Below are 25,672 nucleotides of genomic sequence, written 5' to 3'. Positions count from 1 at the left end.
TAATTCCAAGAAGATATATTCACCCCTATGTTTAGTTTATTGCATCATTATTTACAATAGCTGCTTTATGGAAGCAACCCAAGTGTCCATGGATAAGTGAATGGATAAAAAAGAAAAGGTGTATGTATACAATGAAATATTACTCAGCTGTATATACTTTCTTATAGTACCATTTGGTATTAAAGGATGTATTAGATCACTAAGGGAGAGATGGTAGAGAAATGAGGGAATTAGATTTAACAGTTATCCCTAAGGAACTGGCATTTTATGGTCAAAAACAAAAAGTGACTGCAAAGTCAGTGAGGTCTAGAAGGGTATGGTAAAACTGGAATCAAGATGGAAAGAAGTGGTATAGGAAGAAAAATAGTGTTAAAAGTCAGAGTAAATGAAAAAAGAAATTTACCTATGAACTTGGCAACATGAAGGCCTTTAGTCACCTTGGCCAGAACTTTTTCAGTGGAACAGTGAGGCTGGAAGCCAATTAGAAGGAATTGAGAAATGAGAAAGAAGTGAGGAAATGAAGTAGTTATGATAGACTTTTTTAAAAGATTAGTTATGAAGGGGAAATAAGAAATAAGGATTGTTAATTAAAAATTGTTACAGAATGGCCATATTGCTTTAAAATATCTGCATACTGATATAAATGATCCAAGAGAGAGGGAAAGATTTTTGGTTGTGTGAGAAACAATAGAAATCTAAGATACCTATGGAGGGCATAGCTTTTGAGATAAGAGCAATATCTCTGTAGAGACTATAAGAAAGGAGAAAACAGGCAAAGACATAGGTTTAATGATTTTATTATGTAAGATGAGGGAGTTCCCATATGATTACATCTGTTTTATAAGTGAAGAATAAAGAAAGTTATCAGAATTGAAGAGTCGAAGGGAAGATTTAATATTTAATAATCAAGGAAAAGTTACAAAATATTCATTGGGTATAATAGGAGAGTGAGCTCATAAGTGAAAGTTACAAGTGACAGCCTTTGTGGTGAGGCCATATGAACCTGGTGATTATGAATACATTGAGACATCAGGTTGCCTAAGGGTGTGAATTTCTTCACCAGTGTTGTTCTTCATGGGTGTGGCTCAGAGTCAGTGGTTGAGTACAGTACAGTATGCACAGTGATTCAGCCATGGAAATGTAACAGAAAGTTGAAAGTCATAAGTAAATTATTATAATAATTGGCTGAAATCCACAGAATATGCATTAGTTACCTATGGTTATATAAAACGTTATCCCCAAACTTAGCAATTGGAAACAATAAACATTTGATATCATATAGTGTCTGCAGATCAGGAAACCAGGAGCTGCTTAGCTGAGTGGTTCTCATTCAAAGGCTTTCATGAGGCTACTACCAAGATATTGTCCAGGACATCTCACAATCTCACTTCCAAGTTCACGCACATAGCTATTGACAGGCTTGGAAGATAAGCTTCTAATCTAAGTCACTTGTGGTTCTCCATAGGGCTGTCTCACAACAGGGCAAGGGGCTTAACCTCAGATGAGTGCTATAAGGAAGAGTGAAAGAGCTCCCAAGATGGAAGACAGTCATTTTATATCCTAAACATGGAAGCGACATCCTATCACTGCTGCCTGCTCAGTAGAAGCTAGTATCTAAAGCTAGCTTACTCTCAAGTGGAGATGATTGCACAAAGGCATGAATAACAAGAAGTAGGGATTATTGAGGGACATGTTAAGAGGCTGCCTATCACAGTGGATAAGGAGGAAAGAAAAGACAGGAGAAGAAAATAGTGGGAATGGATTAAAGATCTGAATTTTCTGGAAAACTTGACTCCATGTGGTCATTGACCAGGTGAGTTTACAAAAGTAGGAGACAATAGGTATAGAATTGGAAAATTAAATTTGAAATATTGGAGGTGGTGCAGTCATTGGTTATGACCTCTTTAGTTTAAGACCACAGGAAAATGTGGTTGAGTTGGTATGAAGGAAATACAGAAATTGATCTGAAAAGATAGACATATGCCATATAAGCCGTCTACATGGATGCTGAAAACATGAGAAGACTGGAAGCTGGATGGAGAGAAAAACTGAGTGGCTAAAAGATTGCATGAATAAAAAGCAAAATTTGTAAGTCAGTAAGAAGAGAGCAAAAAGGAAGAGGTGAGGCTACCAAAGGAAAATTATATAACCTCCAAGAAAAAGGGATATAAAAGTGAGATAAGAAGTAAATATTCAAAACCAGTAATAAGCAACAAAGAAACCCCATCTACCCATAAACCCAGTTAATCAGAATATGGGAGAAACATGCATGTTCCACTTGACATGGTTGCAAGAGAATGCCATGTCCTCACAAAATAACAGGCTTTAGTCAGCAGAAGATATAGAGAGAACATTCTGCATAAAGGTGTGTTGGGATAAAAGAGAAAAGAGATCTAAAAGTCCAAGTGAGGGAATCTGGTGGGAAGAGAAATGGTACGAAGAATGAGTCAGGACTGGTAAGGTACAGAGCTGGAGAGACCCAAGAGTTCAGAAATAATAGGTGATCAATAGACCTCAATCTCTGGTGTTGATTCAGGTCAACAGATATGCAGGTCCTTACAACTTAAGTTCTTATCATCATTGTTCATAGGGTTGGGACTCAATCCAAGAGGGGAAAAAAAAATTGATCACAGTGAGGGAAGGCTAAGAATGTAATGAGTTGTCTGCATTAGCAGGTGGCAGCCCGGAAGGAAGGGTAAAGCTGGTAAAGCTATGCAGGTCTTAAAAATTAAGACAGAGTATAGCATTTCCAATGTTTGAGTGAAAGAAACTGTTTTGATTCTTCCCAGCCTAGAATTTTGTTGCATTTTTCTCTCATTGCTTCCCTGCCTTGTGAGATGCCTTGTTTTATTTAGAAGATATGAAGAGGAACCATAGTCAAGCCCTTTCCTGTAAGAAACCAAAGTCCAGAGAGTACACAGTTTCTTGTCCATAACTAGATATATAACTAGTATCAGATTCAGGGTAAAAATGAAGAACCTTCATTTCTAGTTTATTTGAAATCCTAGGAATTAAAGGAAGAGGTATAAATATAGCAACTTTTATATAAATAAGTAGATAAAAACTACTGACAAGGGAACAATTGGGGAGTGAATTTCTATTTAACCGCAAACATATTCTGAGCTTCTGAAGTCATATTTTCCAAGACACTTGTACAACACACAAAAGTGACATTATGTGTTACCTTACCCATGGCATTTCCTGAATCCCAAGTGAAGTCTTGGTAATTGATGGCTAAAACCTTTTACCAATTTAAGTGTTTTACATGTGTCATTGTAGAGGGAAAGAATGGTAAAAATGGAAATTTGATGCAAACGGCCTCTGGTTAAAAACTGCTCTGGCAGGGCACCTGGGTGGCTCAGTGGGTTAAGCCTCTGCCTTCGGCTCAGGTCACGGTCTCAGGATCCTGGGATCGAGCCCCGCATCAGGCTCTCTGCTCCGTGGGGAGCCTGCTTCTCCCTCTCTCTCTCTCTGCCTCTCTGCCTCTTTGTGGTCTTTCTCTCTGTCAAATAAATGAATACAATTAAAAAAAAAAAAAAAAAAAAACAACTCCTCTGGCTATGAGTGGATGGGGCAAGGTTGGACTAACTAGCCCAGGATAACCATCATTTCACATATCCCTTTGTTCTAGTCTACCCTTCTTCTTCCTTTTTTTTTTTTTTTTTTTTTTTTTTTTTTTTTAAGGACTTCTGTCACGTAGTTTCTATTCTGGGATGTCCGATTAGAAAATGGTCAATTTGTTTTTAGATAGGGAACTGAGAAGAATCAGCTTTTTTCCTGAGAAATTTCATTATTTCATAATAAGAAGAAAGAAGAAGGGGAAGAAGAAGAGTAAGGGGAGGAGGAGAAAGAAGAATATGGAGAAGTTCTTTCAGTTCATAGTAAATATGCTAACTTTAGGCATAAGGTACGCACTCACCCATTTAATCATGTAGTATTTTGATCATTTATTTTATTTTATTTTTTTAAGATTTTATTTATTTGTTTGACAGACAGAGATCACAAGTAGGCATAGAGGCAGGCAAAGAGAGAGAGGGGGAAGCAGGCTCTCTGCTGAGCAGGGAGCCTGATGTGGGGCTCCGACCCCAGGACCCTGAGATCATGACCTGAGCTGAAGGAAGAGGCCTTAACCCACTGAGTCACCCAGGTGCCCCTATTTTGATCATTTATTAACACAAAATATTAATATATTAGTTGACCATAGTAAATAATAGTTAAGGTTCATATCTCTGAAGTTGTTACATTAATTTCCTTTCATTTTGGAATTAGTGGTTTTTCAAAGTCTGTGGGTGTGTACTGGAGACATTAAGTATTGAAAAATTAAAGCGTATTGAAAAGGAATAATCTACAAACTTATTTGTGCTTTTCTTTACATTTTTAAATTTTATTTATTTCTTTTTTATTTATCTTACAACCCTGAGCTCAAGACCTGAGCTGAGATCAAGAGTCGGACATTTAACCAACTAAGCCACCCAGCTGTCCGTTTGTACTTTTCAAAGCCTTACTGAAGAAAAGTTCTAAAATTTGAAAGTGGTAATATATTAATATTGCAAGACTATGAGAGAAAAGGGTGAGGGGGAAGAAAACACTTTCTAGAACTAAGTAAGCATATTCAAAACATATTCTTGTCATTTGAGTCCAAGAATTGTGCAGGTGATACTGAATTTAGCAATGATCCTGGAAGATGGGGCTCTTTTTTTCCCCCCCAAAGATAGAAGGAGAAAACTGCAAAAAATAAAAAGCAACGAAAGAGTAAGATTATACTTGGAAATCTCATTCCTCTGAAGTAATCTTTAAAAATGTATAAATAGTAGGAGAGATACATTTAAAAGACTTCAACTTTACATGCTTGGGCCAATTTTAAATACAAGTTTATATTCTGATGTGTTAACACTGGTTTCTTAATAGTCCTTTTGAAAGTTGGCAAGGAAACTTAAGTGAAAATTAGTTTATACAATTAATCTGGAAGTTTGGGGGTGAGACTACTTTATTACTAAAGAAAATTAAAAAGGAACCTAGTGAAACCATGCTTCCAAATACATGTGTAATAACTGAAATATAAATGAACACATCATATATACATGTATGTGAATGCACTTAATATAAAATGTATGCATATATACACACATGTATACATAGTGTGTGTATGTGTAAATTATGGGTCTGTGTTTGTATACATACCAACGTATGTACACAGATACAGCCAGGCACGTGTGAGAGGCAAATGAAGGCTCATAATTGTAATCTGAAATGGTGACTTTTAAAATGTATTAAAGCATAAAAACAGACCAATCTCAATAGGGAGGAAAGGACACAGAGAGGCTACAGTGTGTAAACTGCTGCTCTTTTTATTGTTGGGTCAGTATGTCAGCGGTGCTTTCACATGGAACATAGTGCAGACATGAATCAGGGTGGTTCTTCCTTGCTTTGCCTTTGGATTGTGCTGTTGTCAGGGTCCAGAGACCAGATTCTCCATATATGATTCTTTTCGTGATTCTTGATTATGACCCCCTGAGGAAGTCAGACCAGCCTGGGGTTACTGGAGATGGTGTCTTGCTTGGCGTATTTATCATCCACAAATCATCTGCTATAAATATACCTCAGCAGGATCATCATTAGGCTGGCTCAGTAGCCTGCAATTTATGAAGGTTATGGGAAACAGTGTGAAGGGTGAAGTGCTTTATTAAGGGTGGCTTTCTCCCTGACCCAGCCCTGTGTTCTACTTGAATATAAATGAACCTGGGAATGAGTACTCCTTTCCATTTAGGATTAAGTCTTTTTAAATTGTCCCTTTCAGCTGTTATTCTTATGTTACTGTGTCATGACTTTAAGATTTTTCTAAGAAACATCAAAAGCACAGTGTTTGAAGATAATGTGAGAAATTACTAGATGCAAGATAGATATATATCTAAACCTCACATTGTTTCCTCTCCTTTTTCCCATTTTGGAGCATTTGTCATTAATCTCTATATTCGCTTGTGGCAAAATAACAGAACTGACCAAAATGTCTTGCAAATACCATAATTATAATCTCTACGGAAGTTGAAATAGAAGAAAGGTGATTCTCCTTTGTATTGCTGAATGTTGTTTGTTTTTAAAAGAAAATGTTTTTGCTTCAGACACAATGTTTTGGATTATGCCCTAGATATAAATCTTATTTTCCTTTCACATTCCCCTAAATGAATAAAAAATATTGTAATGAACCAAAAATGACACAACACCAACGCCACACAGGCTGCTCTCTCAGACAGTGAATGTTCCTGGAACATGGTTAAAGCTTGTTGGTTGGGGAATGATTAACTGTTTCCCTTACAGAATGTTATTCTGAACACTTGTCCTAGAAGAGAAAGCCTTGAAGAGGGTCACTCCATTAATATGTATTAAGAAGTAAAGGGCCAATTTTAATATTTCAAACAACTTCAGTGAATAAAAGATCATTGGCACCTTTCTGTTTTCCCTGTGGTCCTCTTTTAAAATGATGTTCTTCACTCTCCATTTGCCCCAAGGGAGAGGAACAACAAGAGGAAGAAAAATGCCGAAAGAGTACAGAGAAAAAATGATGGAAATCTGTTTTATTCCACTTCACCTGCTGCTTAAGCCACTCACCCTTAGAAAGACTGAGACACTTTATATATGAATTACCCCTTGCGGTCTGCCTCACCATATTACCACACTATTTTGCCACTTGTTTTGCAAACCACCAACTGCGTTTACAAGTAGAGACATAATCAGTAGGCGAATGACCTTTTGCAGCATTGTATCTGAAGCTCGCTCATCAAATGCTTGTCAGCCAACGGTCCAGGGGGCTAAATAAAGATGGGGAAATTTATCTTTTTTTTTTTTTTTTTTTTTTTTTTTTGGCTGCTAAATTGAGACTCTGGTAGCCTTTCCTCCCCATTTCCCTCGTTTTCTTTTTCTTTTTTTTTCTACCCCTGTCCACAAACCTGTTACTAGGGAAACTTGAAAAGGAATCAGATACATTAAGAAAACAAAAGTTTAGACCCCACAACCACGATCCCATTGCCATGCAGAAAGCAATGCAAGATGCCCAACCTCAGTCGCCGCACCGCGGTCCTGACAAAGTCTGTATCTAGCCAGAACAAATAAGATGTTAATTGCAGCCTCGCTGAGAAAAACTAGTATTGTTCCAGCCAGAGGGACACGCAGCGTTTCAGGAGCCGAGATATGCCCCCTCCGCTGAGGACCGGATCAATTCATCTGAATCCCGGTGCTGAAATGACAGCTCTTCAGCTGCGACAAGTTCAGGCTGAAAGAAAGAAAGACGATCAAGTCCAGTATTTACTTCCCACCGGGCAGAGTCTCCTTCCAGTCCTCCGCACCCCCCCTAGTGAGTTTCTCTTACAGTCGGTCGCCGCCAGCCCCAGCGGTGGGAACTGAGGATGCAAAAACCTCCCAGACGCAGAAAATACTGCTTTCGGGACGTGCTTGGTTTTGAGTAGCCGTGACGTGCAGGCTCACCGCGGCCCTGGCTGGAGCACCGAGGAGCCCCCCCACCTCCCGCCCGCCTCTCTCCCGCCCTCCCGCCGGGCCTCCCTCCTTTCTCACCCCGCCGCTTTCCCTCCTCTTCTCTCACACACACCCGCCCGCGCCCTCGGGAGGCACCACTCCGGGAAGGCACAGCCGGCGCGCCGCGCTCCTCGAGCCTCGGGCCGGCCGCCGGGCGCACGGCACGGGCGCCAGCACGGGGCGCGCGGCGCCCGGGGACGCGCGCGCGCACGAGCACGCGGGAGACCGGCGCGCGCCGCGCGCGCGCACCCCCGGGGACGCGCACCCCCTCCCTCGCGCGCGCCCCAGGGAGAGCGAGCGCCGCGCGCCGGCGCGCACACCCGAGACAGAGCTTTACTATCTCGCTCCCTCTCGCGCCCCTCCTCGCTGGGCATTCAAACAGCTTTCCGACATCACCAGCCAAGGATTTTTTCCCCCCTCTCTTTAGTCGCGGTCCGTCCATCAGTACCTGCGGGGGGGAGGAGGAGGAGGAGGAGGGAGGAAAGCGGAAAGAGGAAAAAGCATAAGCTTGAGCCTTCCGATCCGACCACGAATACTCCTGTAATAAACCCACCGCCCCAACAAATCTGCCTTAGCAGCCGCTGCTGTCGCCGGTCACTTCTCGTCTCAGCGCTTTCTTTGCTTCTTGGCTATTCGGTTTGTTGGGGGTGGATTTGATCAAACAGATCCTCGCCTTTAAGCCACTTGCATTTTTTTGTTTGTTTGTTTCCTCAGAGTCTCTCTACGGGGGGCTTCTCCCCCGCCCGCGCCCCCCCCCACCTCCGTTGGAGGTTGGATTCAGTTGGATACGGCGTCAGGCTCCGGGGTCCTGGGGGCTTTTTTCTCCTACCGCTCCCCTCTTTGGATCCCCCGCCCCCATCTTTTGCTTCTCTTAAGTGTGCATTTTAAAAAATAAATCCTGATTTTTGAAGCTGAGCCGGGGAAAATGGGCAACGGTGATTGGGACCGAAGGGGAGTCTCTCCGTCACTGTTGCTGGGACGCGTGCCGGTGCTGGTGTCTTAGAGCAAGAGCCTCCCTGAGCTTTCGGAGTGGAAGGTAAGGAAGGGGGTCCGGGGTCACCTTCCCTCTGCCAGGGGTCGCCGGCGAGGAGCTCTCCGTCTAGGTGTGTGCGGAGGGAGGACACGGAGAGGAAAGGCTGTTGCTGGCAGATGGAGGGGCTGCGAGGAAACCCGACTGTCTGCATTTACTTAAACGCCGCAGTTGAAAAGTTAGAGAAGTCTGTTTTTCCAGAGATGTGCTGGGTCGGAAGGAATAGACAGGGAGACCTAGAAAATCTGAGGGTTGTGTGTGATCGGGGTGATTTTATGGGGAGAAATTTTTAGGTTAGAAGGAAGTTAAGAGAAGGGGAGGCAGTGGGTCTTCTATTGGGGGAAAAAAAAATAGTGGAGTGATGGCGCCGTCTATGTTCGACTAAACTAAAGTGTCACCCAGAAAAGCAGTTTTTGAGAATAGCTAAACTAAATGCCGGTTTGCTTCTCAGCAGGCGACAAATAAATAAATAAATAAATAAATACAACATCCTTGAGACCTTGGTAGCCGTCCCTTAGACACCCCCCACCCCATTCTTTCTTTCTTAAAAAAGGGAAATACAATTGTTTGAACTGGCCCTGCAGTCGAGGGCGGGGGTTGGGGGAACGGCAGAGTTCAATGATTCATTTTTGATTCTTTAGCATAAAACAAGGCTCCGTATACCAAGGCTTAAGGATTAAAATAAAGAGCATTATGTTGAGGGGGCTCTCTTGAGCAAGCTTGAAAGTGAAATCAGAGCTATTTCCTCACTCTTTCTAATCCTTGATGAGCACAGCAATGCAGACATGCGCTGTCAAATAAATGGAAGCAAAAGTACCGGATTTCATTAGGAAAAGAAATACGACCTCTTTTTGAGTTACCTCTTATAAAATGAAGCCCCCTTTCATGGATGGAATTCCTAATTTAGACACTTATTGTCACATTGGCTCTCAACGCCTACACTCTATCCTGAAGAACACTGCGCAGACCTGCATTGCCTGCAAAGTGCTACAGCAAAAAAAGAGGAAATTATTTCCAAAATTTCCTGCAACTTTACCAATTTTTTAACCTTTAAATGCTCATTGCTTTATTTTATCAAGAAGAAAATGCATTATTCATTGAGCTGTATGCTTGAAAGAGAGAACGCTGTTTTGATAGTCCCAGCAGTTCTGATGTTATTTTAAACTGCTGCTATATAGAGATTTAGAGTTGGGGCTGTTTTCTCCTATATCAAGACATAGAATTTGAATTATGATCTGGAAAATGCAGATCTATCTTCAGGGACTTCGGTCACTGGTATTTGTGTGCATGCGTTGGTGTGTGTTATGCAATGGGAAGGAAGAGGGTTTTATCCTTTGGTTCAGAGAGGACCCAGGCAAAGACATGAAAACTCTTAACTGTCTATATGTCTGTATGTCTGTCTCTGTTTACAGAACAGTGGAAGAGACTGCAGCCTAAAGACTTTTATAATTAACTTGGCATCACTTTTCTCAGCTCAAAGGCTAAACAAAAAAGCAGTGTCATTTATTCTAAGAAATAACTTCTTAAAGGTTAAAGCTGAAAAAATTCGAGTTATTTTTGGATAACAACTTACAGAGGTAAATATAACCAAGGATTACTTTATTATGCAAGGCCAGGTTAAAAAATATAAAGAAAAGGAGCTTTGGAGCTCTTGTTGGAAAGAGAGCAATTCAGTAATTGAAATCTGCTAGGAAAGAAAATGCTCATGTCTTTTATCTACCATGTGTAAATCTTAAATTACAGTAGATAACTCTAGATAAAATAGCCCTAATTAAAAAAAAAAAAATTAAAAGGCTGAAGCCGGCTCAATTACTGTGGTTCTGGGATTTTTTCATTGACATCGCCTTTGGATACAGATACTAATACAGTGATCCACTTTATGTATCCCAAGAGGGCATGTCACATTGAAATGACTGCCTTAAATCCTGGTTCTCACTGGTGATGTTGAACAACAAGTCTTTCCCCTGTATCTACCCATCTATGCCCTTTCTCAGATGATGGTTTTAAAATTCTATTAATCCACATGAATGCCAGTGTTTTTGCACAGGAATTCCCATCAGTTCACATGGTGGTCCCTGCAAAGACAAGTATGGACATTTGGGAGATGATGTTTCATCCTCAACAAATTATCTTTCATGTTTTTTAAAATTGTGGTTATCCTTTATAGAAATTGCTTTCCATATTTAAGATAAAAGAAATAATGTGATGACAGCTGTTCCTAGATTATCAGATTAGATTTTGTGTGATGATGTTTACTGTAGGCCGAATGAGAGAAAATGTTGTATATGTTGCTTAAAAATATTTCAAAAATTAAAATTTAGGTTATGATATTTTAAAAATATATGTTTTCCTCTTCTTTCAATAGAATCATAATTCACTTGGAGGACATCCTGGTAGATAAATTAGAGCATTCCTGTTAATCATCTATTAAATATTATTTTTAAATTGAATGTGGGGAATTTGGCCATTGTGAATGACCACGTGAGGGCGCTGTTCACACAGCAACAGATAATTTCCTAGCGTTATAAAATAAAAAAAAAAAATTACCTGCCCTTCTTTTAACAAGGATTTTTTACTGAAATCTTGAAAACAGCTGGCTGTAATATTGGAAGGAGTTTCTTTTTTAAATGTGCGTAGACTCCTACTTGCATTTTACTTTCATTGCCATTTTTACAGGCCAAATGACATAGGATGAAGGCTGTTCGTAACCTGCTGATTTATATATTTTCCACCTATCTCCTGGTTATGTTTGGATTTAATGCTGCCCAAGACTTCTGGTGTTCAACTTTGGTGAAGGGAGTCATTTATGGATCGTATTCTGTAAGTGAAATGTTTCCCAAAAACTTTACAAACTGCACTTGGACGCTGGAAAATCCAGATCCAACCAAATATAGCATTTACCTGAAATTTTCCAAAAAGGACCTTAGCTGCTCTAACTTTTCCCTCTTGGCTTATCAGTTTGATCATTTTTCCCATGAAAAAATAAAGGATCTTTTAAGAAAGAATCATTCTATAATGCAACTCTGCGATTCCAAGAATGCTTTCGTTTTTCTACAGTATGATAAAAATTTTATTCAAATACGTCGGGTGTTTCCAACCAATTTCCCAGGATTACAGAAAAAAGGGGAAGAAGATCAGAAATCTTTTTTTGAGTTTTTGGTATTGAACAAGGTGAGCCCGAGCCAGTTTGGTTGCCATGTATTATGCACTTGGCTGGAGAGCTGCTTAAAATCAGAAAATGGGAGAACGGAATCATGTGGGATCATGTATACAAAATGCACCTGTCCTCAGCATTTGGGAGAGTGGGGGATCGACGACCAGTCGCTGGTTTTGTTAAATAACGTGGTGTTACCCCTGAATGAGCAGACCGAGGGCTGCCTGACCCAGGAGCTGCAAACTACCCAGGTCTGCAATCTTACCAGGGAGGCCAAGCGACCGCCCAAAGAAGGTAAGTGCCCAGCAGAAAGGGGGAGATGGGAGGGAGGGGTGTTGGGAAATGGCATTAAGATGTGCTACTTCAACACAAGGGCTTAATCTTTGGTCTTTAACTCTCTCATCTTGTGCTATTTCAACACAAGGGCTTAATCTTTGGTCTTTAACTCTGTCATCTTTGAAGTCTTTTGATTTGTGATCTTCACTAGTGAAGGTCTCTTAGGCTAGTTTTGGGTTCCAGGATTTTAGAATGGGGCGGCGAGGGTAGGAAAGCCCTCATCAAGATGCCCTGGTCGTGTGTCAAAAACGTGGAGCCAGTTTGCAGTGGAGGTTGCTGAGGTGGGGGCGGGGGTCTTTATTGGCTGCAGCCCCTCGGGGAGAATCTACCTCTTCACCATCACGCTCTCAGACACATTCCTTGAAAGGGATTTGTAGGATATCTACTTGATGCTACAGCCCTGTAAAAAGTACACTTCCCTTCCTCTCCCCTTTGCCCTCTCTGTCTCACTGTGTCAACCAAAACCCCTTTAGCTGTACTGCCCCACGTGGGGGAAGCAGGACTAAAAGATGACACAAACTCAGTAAAGTGCCTGTGTGGACTAAATGACTTTCAGACACCTGAAGACAAGCGTGTCCCCCTCCCCGACGGCCCTATAATTGAAAAAAAAAAAAAAAAAAAGTGCTTCACACAATAAATCCCGTGTGCTTGCTCTTTCAAGCGCAAACTCTGGGGTCTCCTTGCTGTGAAGCCACTTGGAGGCAGGTAGAATTAAAGCACAGGCTGATCTTGTAAAACCTCATTGCCCTCTTGCGTGATTTTTGCTCTCCTTGGTCCCTTGTTGATATACACGAGGAGCGTGTCAGAGATGAACTGGATGGAACAAATAGTGCAACGGAAATGCAGAGGAAAAAGAAAAAAGTACAGGAGTGATTTATAGCTTTCTCCCAGTCCCCAGTGGGGGAGCTACTAGAGTATTTCAGATTGTGGATTACGTTTAATAATGCAAGAAAGCTGACATATTTTTGAGAAAAATGACTTTCCTGTTTGGAAGGTTAACGGATGTGTTCCATTCCTTTGAGGACAGGGCTGATGCGTATTCCTTCTCCATCCCCCACCCTGCAACTAGAGAGTGTGTTGATTTTTTATGCAGGAAATGTTTTCTGATTGCCACAAAGATCCCTGTCTGTGGAAAGGGACAGCCAAGCTCCAGTCCCTCTTTCCTCCCCCTCCCCCAACAGAAGTTGTCTTTGTGGCCAATATAAAATTGACACGTTGTTGGAGAATTTTCTTTAAGAGTAGCCAAGGCTTTGTAAGGGGTGGGGGTGGGAGGGAGAGAGAAGGGCTTAACTAGCTAGATGCGGTTTCTCTGCTGAAAGCAATTTGGGGGATGGGGATTATGGAAGAGCAATAGTACACGGGGAGAAGATGTGTTAGAAGATAAATGCAGACTAATGGCAATGAGAGAGGGTTGAAAACCTTTAAGATTTCTACAGGTCAGTGTTTCACTAACAGCTGTGGCTGAAGAAAACAAAGTGGTTTTAAATTACAGGAGTTCTTTTCTCTAGTAAAAATCCCAGAGAAGCACTTCCAACTGCAGGGATGGTATTTAACACCATTTAAAACTAATTAGTGTCCCCTAGAATAAGAAGCTACAGTACACACAGAAAATGTGATGCTACAGGCTGGCTAATAAGACAATTAACACCAGAAACTAGTATTTGTCTGTTTGTTTTATTGCTGTTTTAATAAAATCTAGAATCTCTTTTATCGGTGGTTAGAATTCTGTCATGAAATTGCCCGTGAGGAGTGGGAAAGTGAATCTAGTTTTGGAATTTTTTTTTTATGAATGGTAGCAAGTCACGAAAACAAAGTTGTGTGCGCATTAAGCATGATTTTCAAAGATTTTGCAGTTCATGATCGTGAGATGTAGGTTGAAACAGTGCTAGGATTTACAGAAGTTGGACTCGATTGTCATTTGTTTTGTAAATGAGTAAGAATATGAGTGATTTTAGACATTCGATGTATAACATGTGGGACCATGTCTATGTCTTTTGGCTAATTAGCTGGCAAAATGAGAAAGGAATAGCTCCAAAATAAATAAGTGATTATGTTAAAATTGTTATCGTGTTAATAGAACTGAACTAGGAAAACTTTATATAATAGGAGAAGAATATATGCTGTATCAGTAAAATGGAACAGTCTGTATTCTCTTTATTCTAAATGTGTGTCCTTTAATTGTTTGGGTATTCTGAGTCAGAAAGGTAAGGATAAGTAATTCCTGATGACATAATTGTAGCTGATGCGTTTATAAGTAGTTCTTATATATTCAGCATTCCTTACCTCATTCAAAGAAGACCTTTTTGACTATGCCATGTTGTAGGAAAAGAACGTGAAAATTTTGCAGACTCTTAATTTAGTAAGATTTATGCAAAATATATTAAATCTTAAATGTTTTATATAAATGCTATGTAAAATCTTATGAAAGAATTATTTAATACCATTTCAAATAAACTACCACATAAGGATATTAACAAGGTTAGAGGTTAATAATTAGATACAGTTATGCTACTCATACTTAATTTTATTCCAAAATGTCTTTACTTTATATGGTAACGTGTAATCCCAGGTTTTAAAATAAGTCTTTAAAAATTCTACTTACATTTTACATTAATAAATGATTTCCATTTTCTATAGAAAAATAGACTATCCTATAAGTCATTAAGGGAATAAATACACAATTATTCTCCATAGTTTTTCTTTTTCTTTTTCTTTTTTTTTTTTTGCCATAGTTTTTCTTCACTTCTTTTTTATTCACTGTAATAAGTACTGAAAACCTTGAGTGGAAATATTTTCCACATCCATTACATCACAGAAGTGGCACAAATTGGACAGAAGACTCTTTACATGCAATAGATGCAATTCTAGGTTGTTTTGTGCGGTGCTGGTGGTGATGGGAGTGGTGTACCAAATGCTGAATATTTTGAATGTGTCCATTGAAATCACAAAATCATATTTAGTTAGTATTTGAGGAAATTATAGGCTCCCAGGACTGAGCTGTTAATTTTGTTGACGTAGGATTTCTACTAAAATGTCTGTTAATAATACATTCATGTACTGAAGAATTTCATAGCCAGAAAACAGCAAGAAGAAAACTACCACTGTTTGTAGTGATGACACCAGCGATTACAAATGTGATCTTGAATATATTCTAAACGTAAATAATTGGACTGATGTTTTATTAAAGTATTAATTAGTTAAGTACTAATACATTTAAGTATCTTGTTTTTTAAGATCATTTTTGACATATTTGAGGATGATATATGATTGTAAAAACTTAGTTGCCATTCCCCAATTTTTATGTGAAAATTTGAAAAACAAGTAAACCGACAAAATGAAGCCTTTTAAAATAATGATGTCTTATTTCAGGCAATATAAAAAAAACTGTCTAAATTTAATGTATATAACTTTTTTTTTTTTTTTTCTTAAAGAAAGCTCAAATGATATTGCTGTTACCTGGTTTTCAGATGTAAGTCTGGGAGGTACTGGCTTGTATTCTTGAGGCCTTTACTAGATTTTATAGGACTTTTTTTTTTTTCCTACCATAGATGATTCTGGATTAGTTAAAATATATTATATATAGAAATACTAGTTGAAATATAAGACGTGCTATAAGATCTTACTTCTTACCACTTCACCTAAAATAAGCTACTAAAACAGTTTTGGCAGAAAAATTCTCTACCAGGGTATCTAAGTCACATAATAAACCTTAATGGAACCTTTGTTTCCTGCTTACATCAATGGTGCTACTTATGTGGAGGGAAATTGGGATCGCTGTATAGATTCCAGGAAATCTGAACACACATACTCATTTGTCTTTTCACTTTGCCTGTACTAATCCTTGATATTCTGTCACCCAACAGGAAGACTCACTATGTGCCTGTGTAAAATCTAGCCCCGGGTTGTGTGTGCATCTAGAGCAATTTGTGTCTCAGTGTGTTTTCATTTCTTTCGACTCTTGCTTTTTTTTACCCTCAGAACGGCTCAGCACCTTTCACCTTCCTCTTTACTGTCCTTGAATCTTACTTCCTTTGTAAATGCCATGATCCCACACACTCTACTGGAATGTAGAAGGGCATATTGAGTCTGTTGTTCCTTGAAGATGCAGAGCCTGAGAGTTTCTCTGCCCCTTGGCTGCATCCCATAGTGCTCTGCACGAACTGTACTTCTGTTCTAGCATTTATCATGCTGCGGTTTGCGGTGTATTTTCTGTTTATATTTCCGTCTCCCTCCATTAGACCTGGGAATTCTTCAAGCATAAAGAATGGGTCTTCAGTTGTCTATGACATTCTTAATAGAGCTTCAATAAATATTGAATGTCAAATGATCAAAACAAAAAAAGATCTCAATAGGAAAGATAGCAATACTTGGGCTACAATCAAAAGAATAAAACTACCTCATTTGGGGAAAGAGGCCACTTTTTACTTTCTGTCTTTTAGGGGAAGATGGCTACCATTTATTTATTTATTTATTCCTATTCCATTAATGTGTTATTTATGCCAGTTTCTGATCTCAACGTATTATTTAACATCACTTTTTAAACAAGAGGATGGAACCATTAGAAAATATTCTTAATTTATATATAATATATATATTACAAGACTTGTGGTTCATATAACTTTCTACATATGACTATCTACAAAAACAATGGTAAGAAAATGTGCCAGTTTCTGTTTAACTCTTTTCATTTCTCTTTATGTATCTCTTTTCTGACTCTAGCATTACTTCTACAGTAATGACATTTCCCAGTCCTCTCTAGCCGTTTGAAGACAAACATGCAAACTCTTTCCAAGAAAGAGGGAAGGAGGATTTGCATGTCAAGTTCAGTGCTTCTGTTATTCACTCCTATTTAATAATCTGTAACATGTAATAAGAGTAGAATATCATTAAAATTATAGTCCTGATCAAGTAAAATGCCATAATTTTCATTTTTGCCATTTTTGAATTTTGACAAACAATTTAGGATATCTTATCTATCTATCTGTTAATAAAACAAAATTCCATTATATGGCAACCTATTTTTTGTGGGTGATAAATTAAAATAGTAACATGAAAATTTGTGTGTGGGGATGCCTGGGTGGCTCAGTCAGTTAAGACTGACTTAACTGAGTCAGTTAAGACTATCCCACCTTTGGGATAGCCTTTGGCTAGGTCATGATCCCGGGGTCCTGGAACTGAGTTCCTCATCAAGCTCCCTGCTCAGTGGGGAACCTGCTTCTCCCTCTCTCTTTGCCTCTCCACTTGTGCTCTCTCCCTCTCTGACAAATAAATAAATAATATCTTACAAAAAAGAAAATTTGTGTGTGTGCACATATGTTCCATGCTTGTACACATCTGTCAAGATATGTCAGTGGGTTTTATGATAGTTGTAGATATATGTACTGTAGGTTGGGTTTTTTCCTAAAATTGACAAGGAAATTAAATTTATTTAGAGTTCAGCTTCATGCTTTACCTTCTGGACTTCATTTCCTAATAGAAGCAATTTTATTGTTAAACTGAAGGCTTTTTATAAAATATAATATTCTTTAGAATAACTGGCATACATTACCTAAAGTCATGTGGCTGTTGGATCTCAAATCAATGTTCATTAAAAAAATAAACTTTTCTTATTTTTCAAAATATCTTTGCTGGGTTTTAAAATCTACTGTTTCGAGTTTGAATCTACTCTTCCACATCGTAATTGTTACTCCGTATTACTACTTTCCCCTTCTCAGATTGTTAGTGATGCTTATTTCTCAGGGTGTAGGAGAACAGGAAATGACATCATGTATTGAATTTGAAGAACCTAATAAAATTAATGGCTTGGAATATTTTAGTTCCTGTCAGCTCTGTGGAAATTTCCTCCCAAATCAATTAACTAATAAAAATCAGAGAGGTATGCAATTTTTCTAAGTATATCACTTCATTGAAATGCAAGGTATTTGGGTGTACACTTGAGTCCTCTGAATGACTCAGCCTCCTAGTAGCATCCATCTTCAGTAGTAGAGTGTTGAATTAAACGAGATTGAACATGTCAAACACTTGGTCCATTGCTCAAGTTATAGTAGGCCCTCAATTCAGTTTTTGAATGTCTTTTTTATTCCTTTGGCTATAAACGATAGAGGATTAATAATAAATAATGAAGCAGACTGTCATTTAATTATTTGAACTTGTTTAGGAATTTAAGGCATTTAACAAAGGGTCATTAAGCATCTTGAATGTTTGTCTGTTTTGTATTAGATACAGAAAAGGTAACATCTCAGTACCTGCGTGTTGATGGAGGCATGACTAATATGTCAAATAGATCAAGCTAGTGGTGTGTGAGTCATCCTAGGTCTGGGAAGATGTCCTTTGGATATCATTGCTGATAGCCTGCAAATCCATTTAAATTAAACAGTTTCATGAGTTTTTTACTCTTTGCTGCATTATGCAAAATGAAGTTCATGTTTTGAAATGTATTTTAAAAAAGAATTATTGTGAAATATTATCCCATATTAAAATATTTGGAAAAAAGGTAGGATCACTGAATTGTGGTCACATTCCAGTAAGCCACAGGGTTCCCCCAAATGCTGATATATTCAGATACTGAAAAGAAAACAAAATTTTTTAATACTCATTTAAAGATTCTGACCTTTTCTTGAAGGAAAACTACAAAATGTGATCCATAAGACTCCATGAAGTGCTAAATGCTCTATGTTCAATTATCTTTCAACTACCATTCAGAAATTTTGCTCACTTGCAAAGAATGACCTAGCTATCTGTTAAAGGTTAATAAATAACACATTTCTGCTATAGACAGAAAGTATAATAAGTAACAAGTTCATAATGAATACATTAGTAGGGAGCTGTTTCTTTCAAAATTAAGTAAATAGGAATCTTTTCTGAAATCTTCCATGTTTGCTGATATCCATTTTCACTATAACCACGCCCATCCCCATCACATAATCATTAACGTTTGGAACACCTAGAACATGAAGGTAAAATAGCTACTGTTCAGTTTCTACTATGTTAAATGAAATAATTTGCCTGCCAACCTAATCCTGGATATTATATTCTCTGAATATTTCTTCTGGATAATAAGTTTCTTTGGGAGTATTCTGTTGTTTAGGAAGACAGAATAACTATATGAATGGAAAAGACACTAGAATACTGATGGGACCAGACGATAATACAGTCGACCCTCAAACACCAGGGAAGCTATAGACACAGTTGAAAATCTGCATCTAATTTTCGACTCCCCCAAAATTTAACTTCTAATAGGCTGCTGTTGACGGGAAGCCCTACCAATGATATAAATAGTCAATTAACGTATTTTGTGCGTATACACACACAGACACATATGTTGTATTCTTTTAGCAAGCTAGAGAAAAGAAAATATTATTAAGACAATCATAAGAGAAAATACATTTATGATGCAGTACTGTATGTATATAAAGAAATCTGAGCGTAAGTGGACTCCTGCAAATTCAAGCCCATGTTGTTCAAGGGTCAACTGATTAAGAATACAACTTAGATACACTTCAACAGAGTAAAAAGCATTAAAACATTTGGGGAGTCAACCAGAGAAGGCTACCTTGATGAAATTACTTTTTAGCAATAAATATGTTTAGGTGATAGAAACGTCACAGAAATATTCTCTCTCCTGGATAATTCATGTTGGGTGGGTGTTACACGGTATTTCTTTCATGACATTTCTACTGGTATTCCTCACTTTTAAGGTAATTTTTTAAAATTTTGATAATTTAAAAAAATTAATTTCTATGCTTGTGTATCTAAACAATCTGATTTTCAGTAAATGTTTTAAAGAGAAGCCTCCTCTAATACCACTCCTGAGAAAAACAAGGATGTAAAGCATTATAATAAGCATCTTATAAATTTAAAGAATATATTAAAATCTAACATTGAGAAAATGCTTTTCCAGGCTCTGTTTTCCAGGCTCTGTTGCATATATTATTTCAAGAATAATTGTGTGAAACACATATTATTTGTTCCATTGAACATATAGAATACCCTAAAGACTATGGTTTTCCTTTCTCTAAAAATTTAATACAAATTGGTTCAAATGAAAAACTAGAGAAGTTCTCACCGTCTCTGGAGTGCTTGAATCTGAATCACAAATTCTCAGATATATGAGGGACTTTAGGTGTTAGGTTGTCCAAATCTTACCTGATTAATGGATTCCCAATCTGCAAATATATGATGGGAACATTATTTCAGCTGAATTTGTCTTTTTGGAATTTATATTTAATACCATTTCTCTAACATGAAAGAGGCACAGTCATTTAGGACTGTGTGACAGTTCTACTATTTGATTAAAAATATATATATATATATATCTTGTATCTAGCCAGATAATAATTAGAGTATACTTCACTATACTACTTAATACAGAGTAGTCTTTACAAATTAAAGCTTTGATCCATTAGACTTTTGTTCTTGTGGTATATATTATTTAAATAATCTGATGTCAATCTCACAGAATAATTTTCAGTCTAAGCTCCTTAAATTTAAAGAGCGGTGTACTTCAAGTTCAGAGGCTGTGTGGATTTACTAAGACGGTTTAGTAACATCTATCTTGGATTTTCATTTCAGTTTCATTTTCTAGGGAAATCTGTGTTTTGGGGGGGAAAGCATGTCTTACATTTTTTAGTTATTCTATGTTACACTGAGAAACAGTTTGTTGAGGGTGCTAGAAGAGAGAGGTGCAGACTCCCTTCTTCTGTTGAAGGTCAGCGCTTCAGTGAGGCGGGCTTACCCTTGGACCTCTGGCAAACCCCTCTCCTCTCATCCCTTTTGCCTATGGGGAGTATGGCTCTCTGCTGTTTCTAACCCTGAGTGCTGTGCTCTCTCTCCTTGGTTTCGCCAAGCACTATCCATGCCTTAATATTTTCTCAAATTATCTTAATTGAGGACACCATTTTACCTTACTGGGACCCTGACTAGTATGGGGGTATATAATTTTGGTGGTGAAGTGGTTTCTGATTACTTTAGAGCATGGTCGGAAAACAGCATTTTAAGTTTCGAGCCTTTCTTTTAAGGGGCTAAAGGTCTTACATAATTATTAGCCCTTTCGCAGATTAGCATATAAACCAGCTCAAGTAAAGGGGGAAATAATAAGAATTTAAAGAATTGAGTTAATGAAAATTAACATCAGTTGGCCATGTTTTTGGCTCAGTTGAAATAGTATTTTTTTTACACTTAATCCTCTCTCAGAATCAACGTGTTTATAACTACTTGAATTTAGGCCCTACAAGTATTTTTGTATATATACTTGTTGGTTTGTGGATTACTTAGCTAATTCTTAAATTACATAATACATATACATTCATATTCATATACAACATTTTCAGCATTGATATGACCCCAGAACATTTAAACTGGCCTGAATATTTAAAAAAAAAAAAAGTAATTGTGACTTGGTCATCAAAAACAAATGACTTCAAGGGCGCCTGTGTGGCTCAGTGGGTTAAAGCCTCTGCCTTCAGCTCAGGTCATGGTCCCAGGGTCCTGGGATAGAGGCCCCCCTCCTCTGCTCTGCTCTGCAGGGAGCCTGCTTCCTCCTCTCTTTCTGTCTGCTGCTCTGCCTACTTGTGATCTCTCTCTGTTTAATAAATAAATACAATCCTTAAATAAATAAATAAAAATAAAAACAAATGACTTCAAGACTTAAAACATACTGAGAGATTAAGATTTTGTTCTAATTTTATATCATTATGATGTAAGTAGAAGTGGAAATGATGGAAAATGTAAAATGAAAATAGAATTTCAGTTTCATTTTGCCTATTGATTTCACTATCCCCCTCAAAGCAAAATAAGAAGGCACACAGAAAGCATGTTTTTTCTTTGTTTCATTACAAAAACCGTATCGAGGCATCTAAGTTTGCCCTTGTAGTTTCATAATAAAAATTACAGTTTTTTTACTTTTTTCTCCATGTTAGTCTGTTTGTTGCCTTTCACATCAAGGAAGGATCCAAGAGAAAAAAAAAAAGAAGTACTTTCCAAAAATTATGTGGAAACAAATTATGTTGAAACAGAGCTTTATGATTTTTCTAAATAAGTAATACATAACAAATATTTTTTATATACTGGATGCTTTTGGAAATATTTCTTCTTATGTAGCTAGTCAAAATAATTGTAATGTGGAAAAGAGGGCACCTTGGGAAGACAAAAATCTGTTTATGTAATCTTTCTACATAAATCTGGCAAACTTTCAAAGATCTGCTTCTGCACTGTAGACTGAGAAATTTGAGTTTACTTTGGCTTCTCAGAGAGGTCAGCTTTCTTTATAGATATGTCAGGCTGTGGTCAGCTCTCTTTGGCTGGCCTTGGTTTTTGAAACTTGTAGGGCAAACAGTGTGTATTTTTTAATACATGTGCCGGAGCACAACTGCTTAAAAAAAATTCAGTAGGTTTTACTTTCAAATATGATGAAGTAAATAGCTGTGAAGCATCATGGTTCCATTTGCACAGCAGAGAACATTTTAATCCCATTCTTTGTAATATATTACAATCTGCTCTCTTAAAAACCTATGGCTTGGGGTGCCTGGGTGGCTCAGTGGGTTAAGCCTCTGCCTTAGGACTCAGGTCATGATCTCAGGGTCCTGGGATCAAGCCGTGCATCACATCTGGCTCTCTGCTCAGCAGGGAGCCTGCTCCCCCCTCTCTCTCTGCCTGCCTCTCTGCCTACTTGTGATTTCTCTGTCAAATAAATAAAAATAAAATCTTTGAAAAAAAAGAAAAAACTATGGCTTTTTTCTGTCTTAGTGATTTCTCTGGACTTTTCTGATGACCATATTTTGGTGTTCAATTGGTGATAAGGGCATAAATGAGTTCCAGGCATAATAAATATGATGTGTACTTGTGCCTGGCCTCTGGATCCAGAGACAACAGAAACCACAGAAATGGAGCAGAGGAGAGAGTTTGGAGGCAGAATAGAAGTTGATCCGCTAAGTTGTAAGAACTGATTAAGGTGAAAGAAATAAGTACATGTAGAATGTGAATTAATACAACATTTCCTTTTTCCTTAACAGTGGAATATTTTTTCTAAATAAAAGCCAATATTATTTTTAAAAGGATGTATTTATTTATTTGTAAAGATGATTTATTTATTTATTTGACAGAAAGAGACAGCAAAGAGAGGGAACACAATCGGTGGGGGGGGGGGGAGAAGGAGAAGCAGGCTTCCCGTAGAGCACGGAGCTCAATGCAGGGCTCCATCCCAGGACCCTGGGATCATGACCTGAGCTGAAGGCAACTGCTTAATGACTGAGCCACCAGGCACCCCAAGATTTTTTAAAATGGAGCTGATTTGGTAGAGGTGGGAAGGAGGCCCAGAGCCTGGCCTCATCAGTCTCCTTTCTTCCTATGTTGGTCCCAGAGGCAACTCTGCTTGAAAAACCATTGCCGAACTCTAAATCTTAGAAGACTCCATGTGAAGCTACATAAAAGAAACTTTCTTCCTCTGAGGAACTAAAATATTTAGTGTTTTGATCACCAAGAATGTGTAAGAACTGTCATTTTGTTTTTATTGCATTTTGCTTAGAACAAAATTCTTTATTTGTTTGGAATCCATACGTCTGTGGCCCATTTATCCGTGCTTAATTTCTCTCCAACCCCTGCTCCTTCCCATTCAACACTCTAAAGTTTGCCTGGGTCTAACTCTCCAACCTCAGGAAAGCCTCAGTCCATTCCGTCCTGCTTTTCAGGCATCTCTAATGCCTTGTGGGGATATTCATAAGCTGACTGTTACTTTTCTGCCATGTCTCATCCAGTTTGCTGGTCATTTGCTACCTTCTGCCAGCCAGTAGTGTTTCTGCCTATGCTTTACAGAGACCTCATGTGATGAACGCATTCCGTGTTTAGACCAAAGGTGAGATCCCCATCCTTTCTGTTTTTTCTGTCACACTCCTTGTATGAGACATGCTTATGACCCATTTTAGTGCCTGTCATATAAACATTTCTTACAGAGTTTCTCTGGGATCAGTTAGTCCTGATCCCTGATTTCTCTGGGATCAGTTTGTTCCGCCCCATGAGGAACTCAGGATGAATGCCACTGTTCATTTTTTCCTTCTAGTCATCCAGGTTCCAAACATCTTCTACTGTAGGTTCCCAACCCTCCTACAGTTTTGCTCATTCCTATTATGCCTCTTGCTCACATTCTAGCTTGCCCAGATAAAAATGAATATTATTTGAACTCTTTTGACTCTTTAACTTTAGTTGATAACTACTCTTTAACTTTAGTTGATAACTACAATTTTAAATCTTTATAAATGTAATATATTTGGTGCTATGCATTCTGACACTCTTCCATGTTGTTTGGTTATCCCCAAGTAGTTCAGTTGCAAACTGTCAAACATCTTGGAATGAATAAGGATAATAGGGTAGTGCAAATTATTTTGAGTTCCATTGATTGTTCACATATAAGGGATATCCATAACTGAAAACAGCTTATTAAAACAACAGTGAAAAGTTTATTAGCATTGGTGTTCTATCGATATGAATGGATAATTGAGGTGTTCTTGAGGTTCTTCATAGTGCTAGACTTCTCCCATTCTGGGCACATGGAGGAATTGTGTTTCTGGTTGGGTGGACAAGAACATGAAAATCTCTTTCTCTCTTGCATGGAAACCTGTCCTTGAAGAGAAGGTGCACCTCTGTCATCCAGAGTCCTTGAATGTCTAAAATGAGAGGAGGCCTCTACCTTATGCTCTTACTGATCCTAATATTTGTGAAGCATGAGCAAGAAAGAACTTTTTCTGTTTTGAGACACTGGGAATTTGGGGTTTGTCTTTGTTACTACAGCCTAACCTAACTTGTATAACTGAAACAATATCTGGTTGTGGAGGGTAGGGGAGTAGTTGTGTTGACTGGTGTTGCTAAAAGTTGATTAGGCACATTGGTAACATATATTGTAATTCAAATGTAATGATATGACGGCCATGTCAGTCAATGATATTTTGGGAGGAGAAACTCACCCAAATATTCCATAATGTACTCTGGGCAGCTGTATTTGAATTTATTGCTGGCAACACTGTGGAACTCATTTTAGATAATATTTATCAATGTGTTACTATTTTATGTTTTAGCCCAATTAAAATTAATACTAAAATAACTGGAGTAATCTTATGTTTATATTACAAGAGACCATTCTTTTGTCATTTATTTAAAAAGTTGTTAGGTTTTTCTACATTTTCAGACCTACCCAGATCGGAGAGGGTATTGTGGTAGTCTTTTGCTGAGTCATAATTATCCCAGAGAATGTGAAGTAAAAAAAAATTCGTTTTAGCATAGCAGTTCTTGCTGAAAGGTAAAACTTATCTAGCTCTCTCTCCCTTACCCCTTCCTCTCTTTTCCATCCCTCCCTGTTTTTCTGTTACTTCTTCTTCTTCTTCTTCTTTTTTTTTTTAGATACATAGGCTATGATTTAAATATGTTGATCTAGATTCCTCATTGCAATGATTTGTAAAGAATCCGTTATCAATATATGTGTAGGTGTTTTTGGTAAACAAATATTTCTATGGTAGTTCACGGGGAGCTTGTAATCACTTAGTAAGCATTGCTTCATTAATCTTAACAGTTTTCTTGCGAGTTTAATTATAGAGCAATAATTAACCTTCCCTTTGAGTACGTGGGTTTTTGTCACATTG

At 38.1% G+C, this 25,672-nt stretch overlaps 1 protein-coding gene and 1 long non-coding RNA gene across 4 annotated transcripts in view; one reads left to right on the top strand and one right to left on the bottom strand.

Annotated features, from left to right (window-relative positions):
* Nucleotides 1–5,208: 5,208 nt before the first annotated feature.
* Nucleotides 5,209–7,725, bottom strand: LOC123388940. The gene is made up of 3 exons (XR_006603455.1): nt 7,567–7,725; nt 7,054–7,267; nt 5,209–5,633 (listed from the first exon to the last, which is right to left on the bottom strand). It is a non-coding gene; the product is annotated as an uncharacterized LOC123388940 (long non-coding RNA).
* A 97-nt stretch (nt 7,726–7,822) lies between these two features.
* ADGRB3 (adhesion G protein-coupled receptor B3) overlaps nt 7,823–25,672 on the top strand; it is a 726,064-nt gene continuing 708,214 nt past the window's right edge. For 2 of the 3 annotated variants that reach the window (XM_045069382.1, XM_004769290.3), the window contains exons 1-3: nt 7,823–8,563; nt 9,970–10,134; nt 11,234–12,005. In XM_045069382.1, the coding sequence (XP_044925317.1) occupies nt 11,249–12,005 (757 nt within the window). In that variant the 5' untranslated portion in view covers nt 7,823–8,563; nt 9,970–10,134; nt 11,234–11,248. The remainder of the gene's footprint in view (nt 8,564–9,969; nt 10,135–11,233; nt 12,006–25,672) is intronic. The other variant, XM_045069381.1, reaches the window with a different exon arrangement.

This window comes from Mustela putorius, unplaced genomic scaffold, assembly GCF_011764305.1.
Source record: "Mustela putorius furo isolate JIRA1106 unplaced genomic scaffold, ASM1176430v1.1 tig00003927_pilon_pilon_pilon, whole genome shotgun sequence".
Classification (NCBI taxonomy): domain Eukaryota; kingdom Metazoa; phylum Chordata; class Mammalia; order Carnivora; family Mustelidae; genus Mustela; species Mustela putorius.
This window is presented reverse-complemented; position numbering and strand designations above follow the sequence as displayed.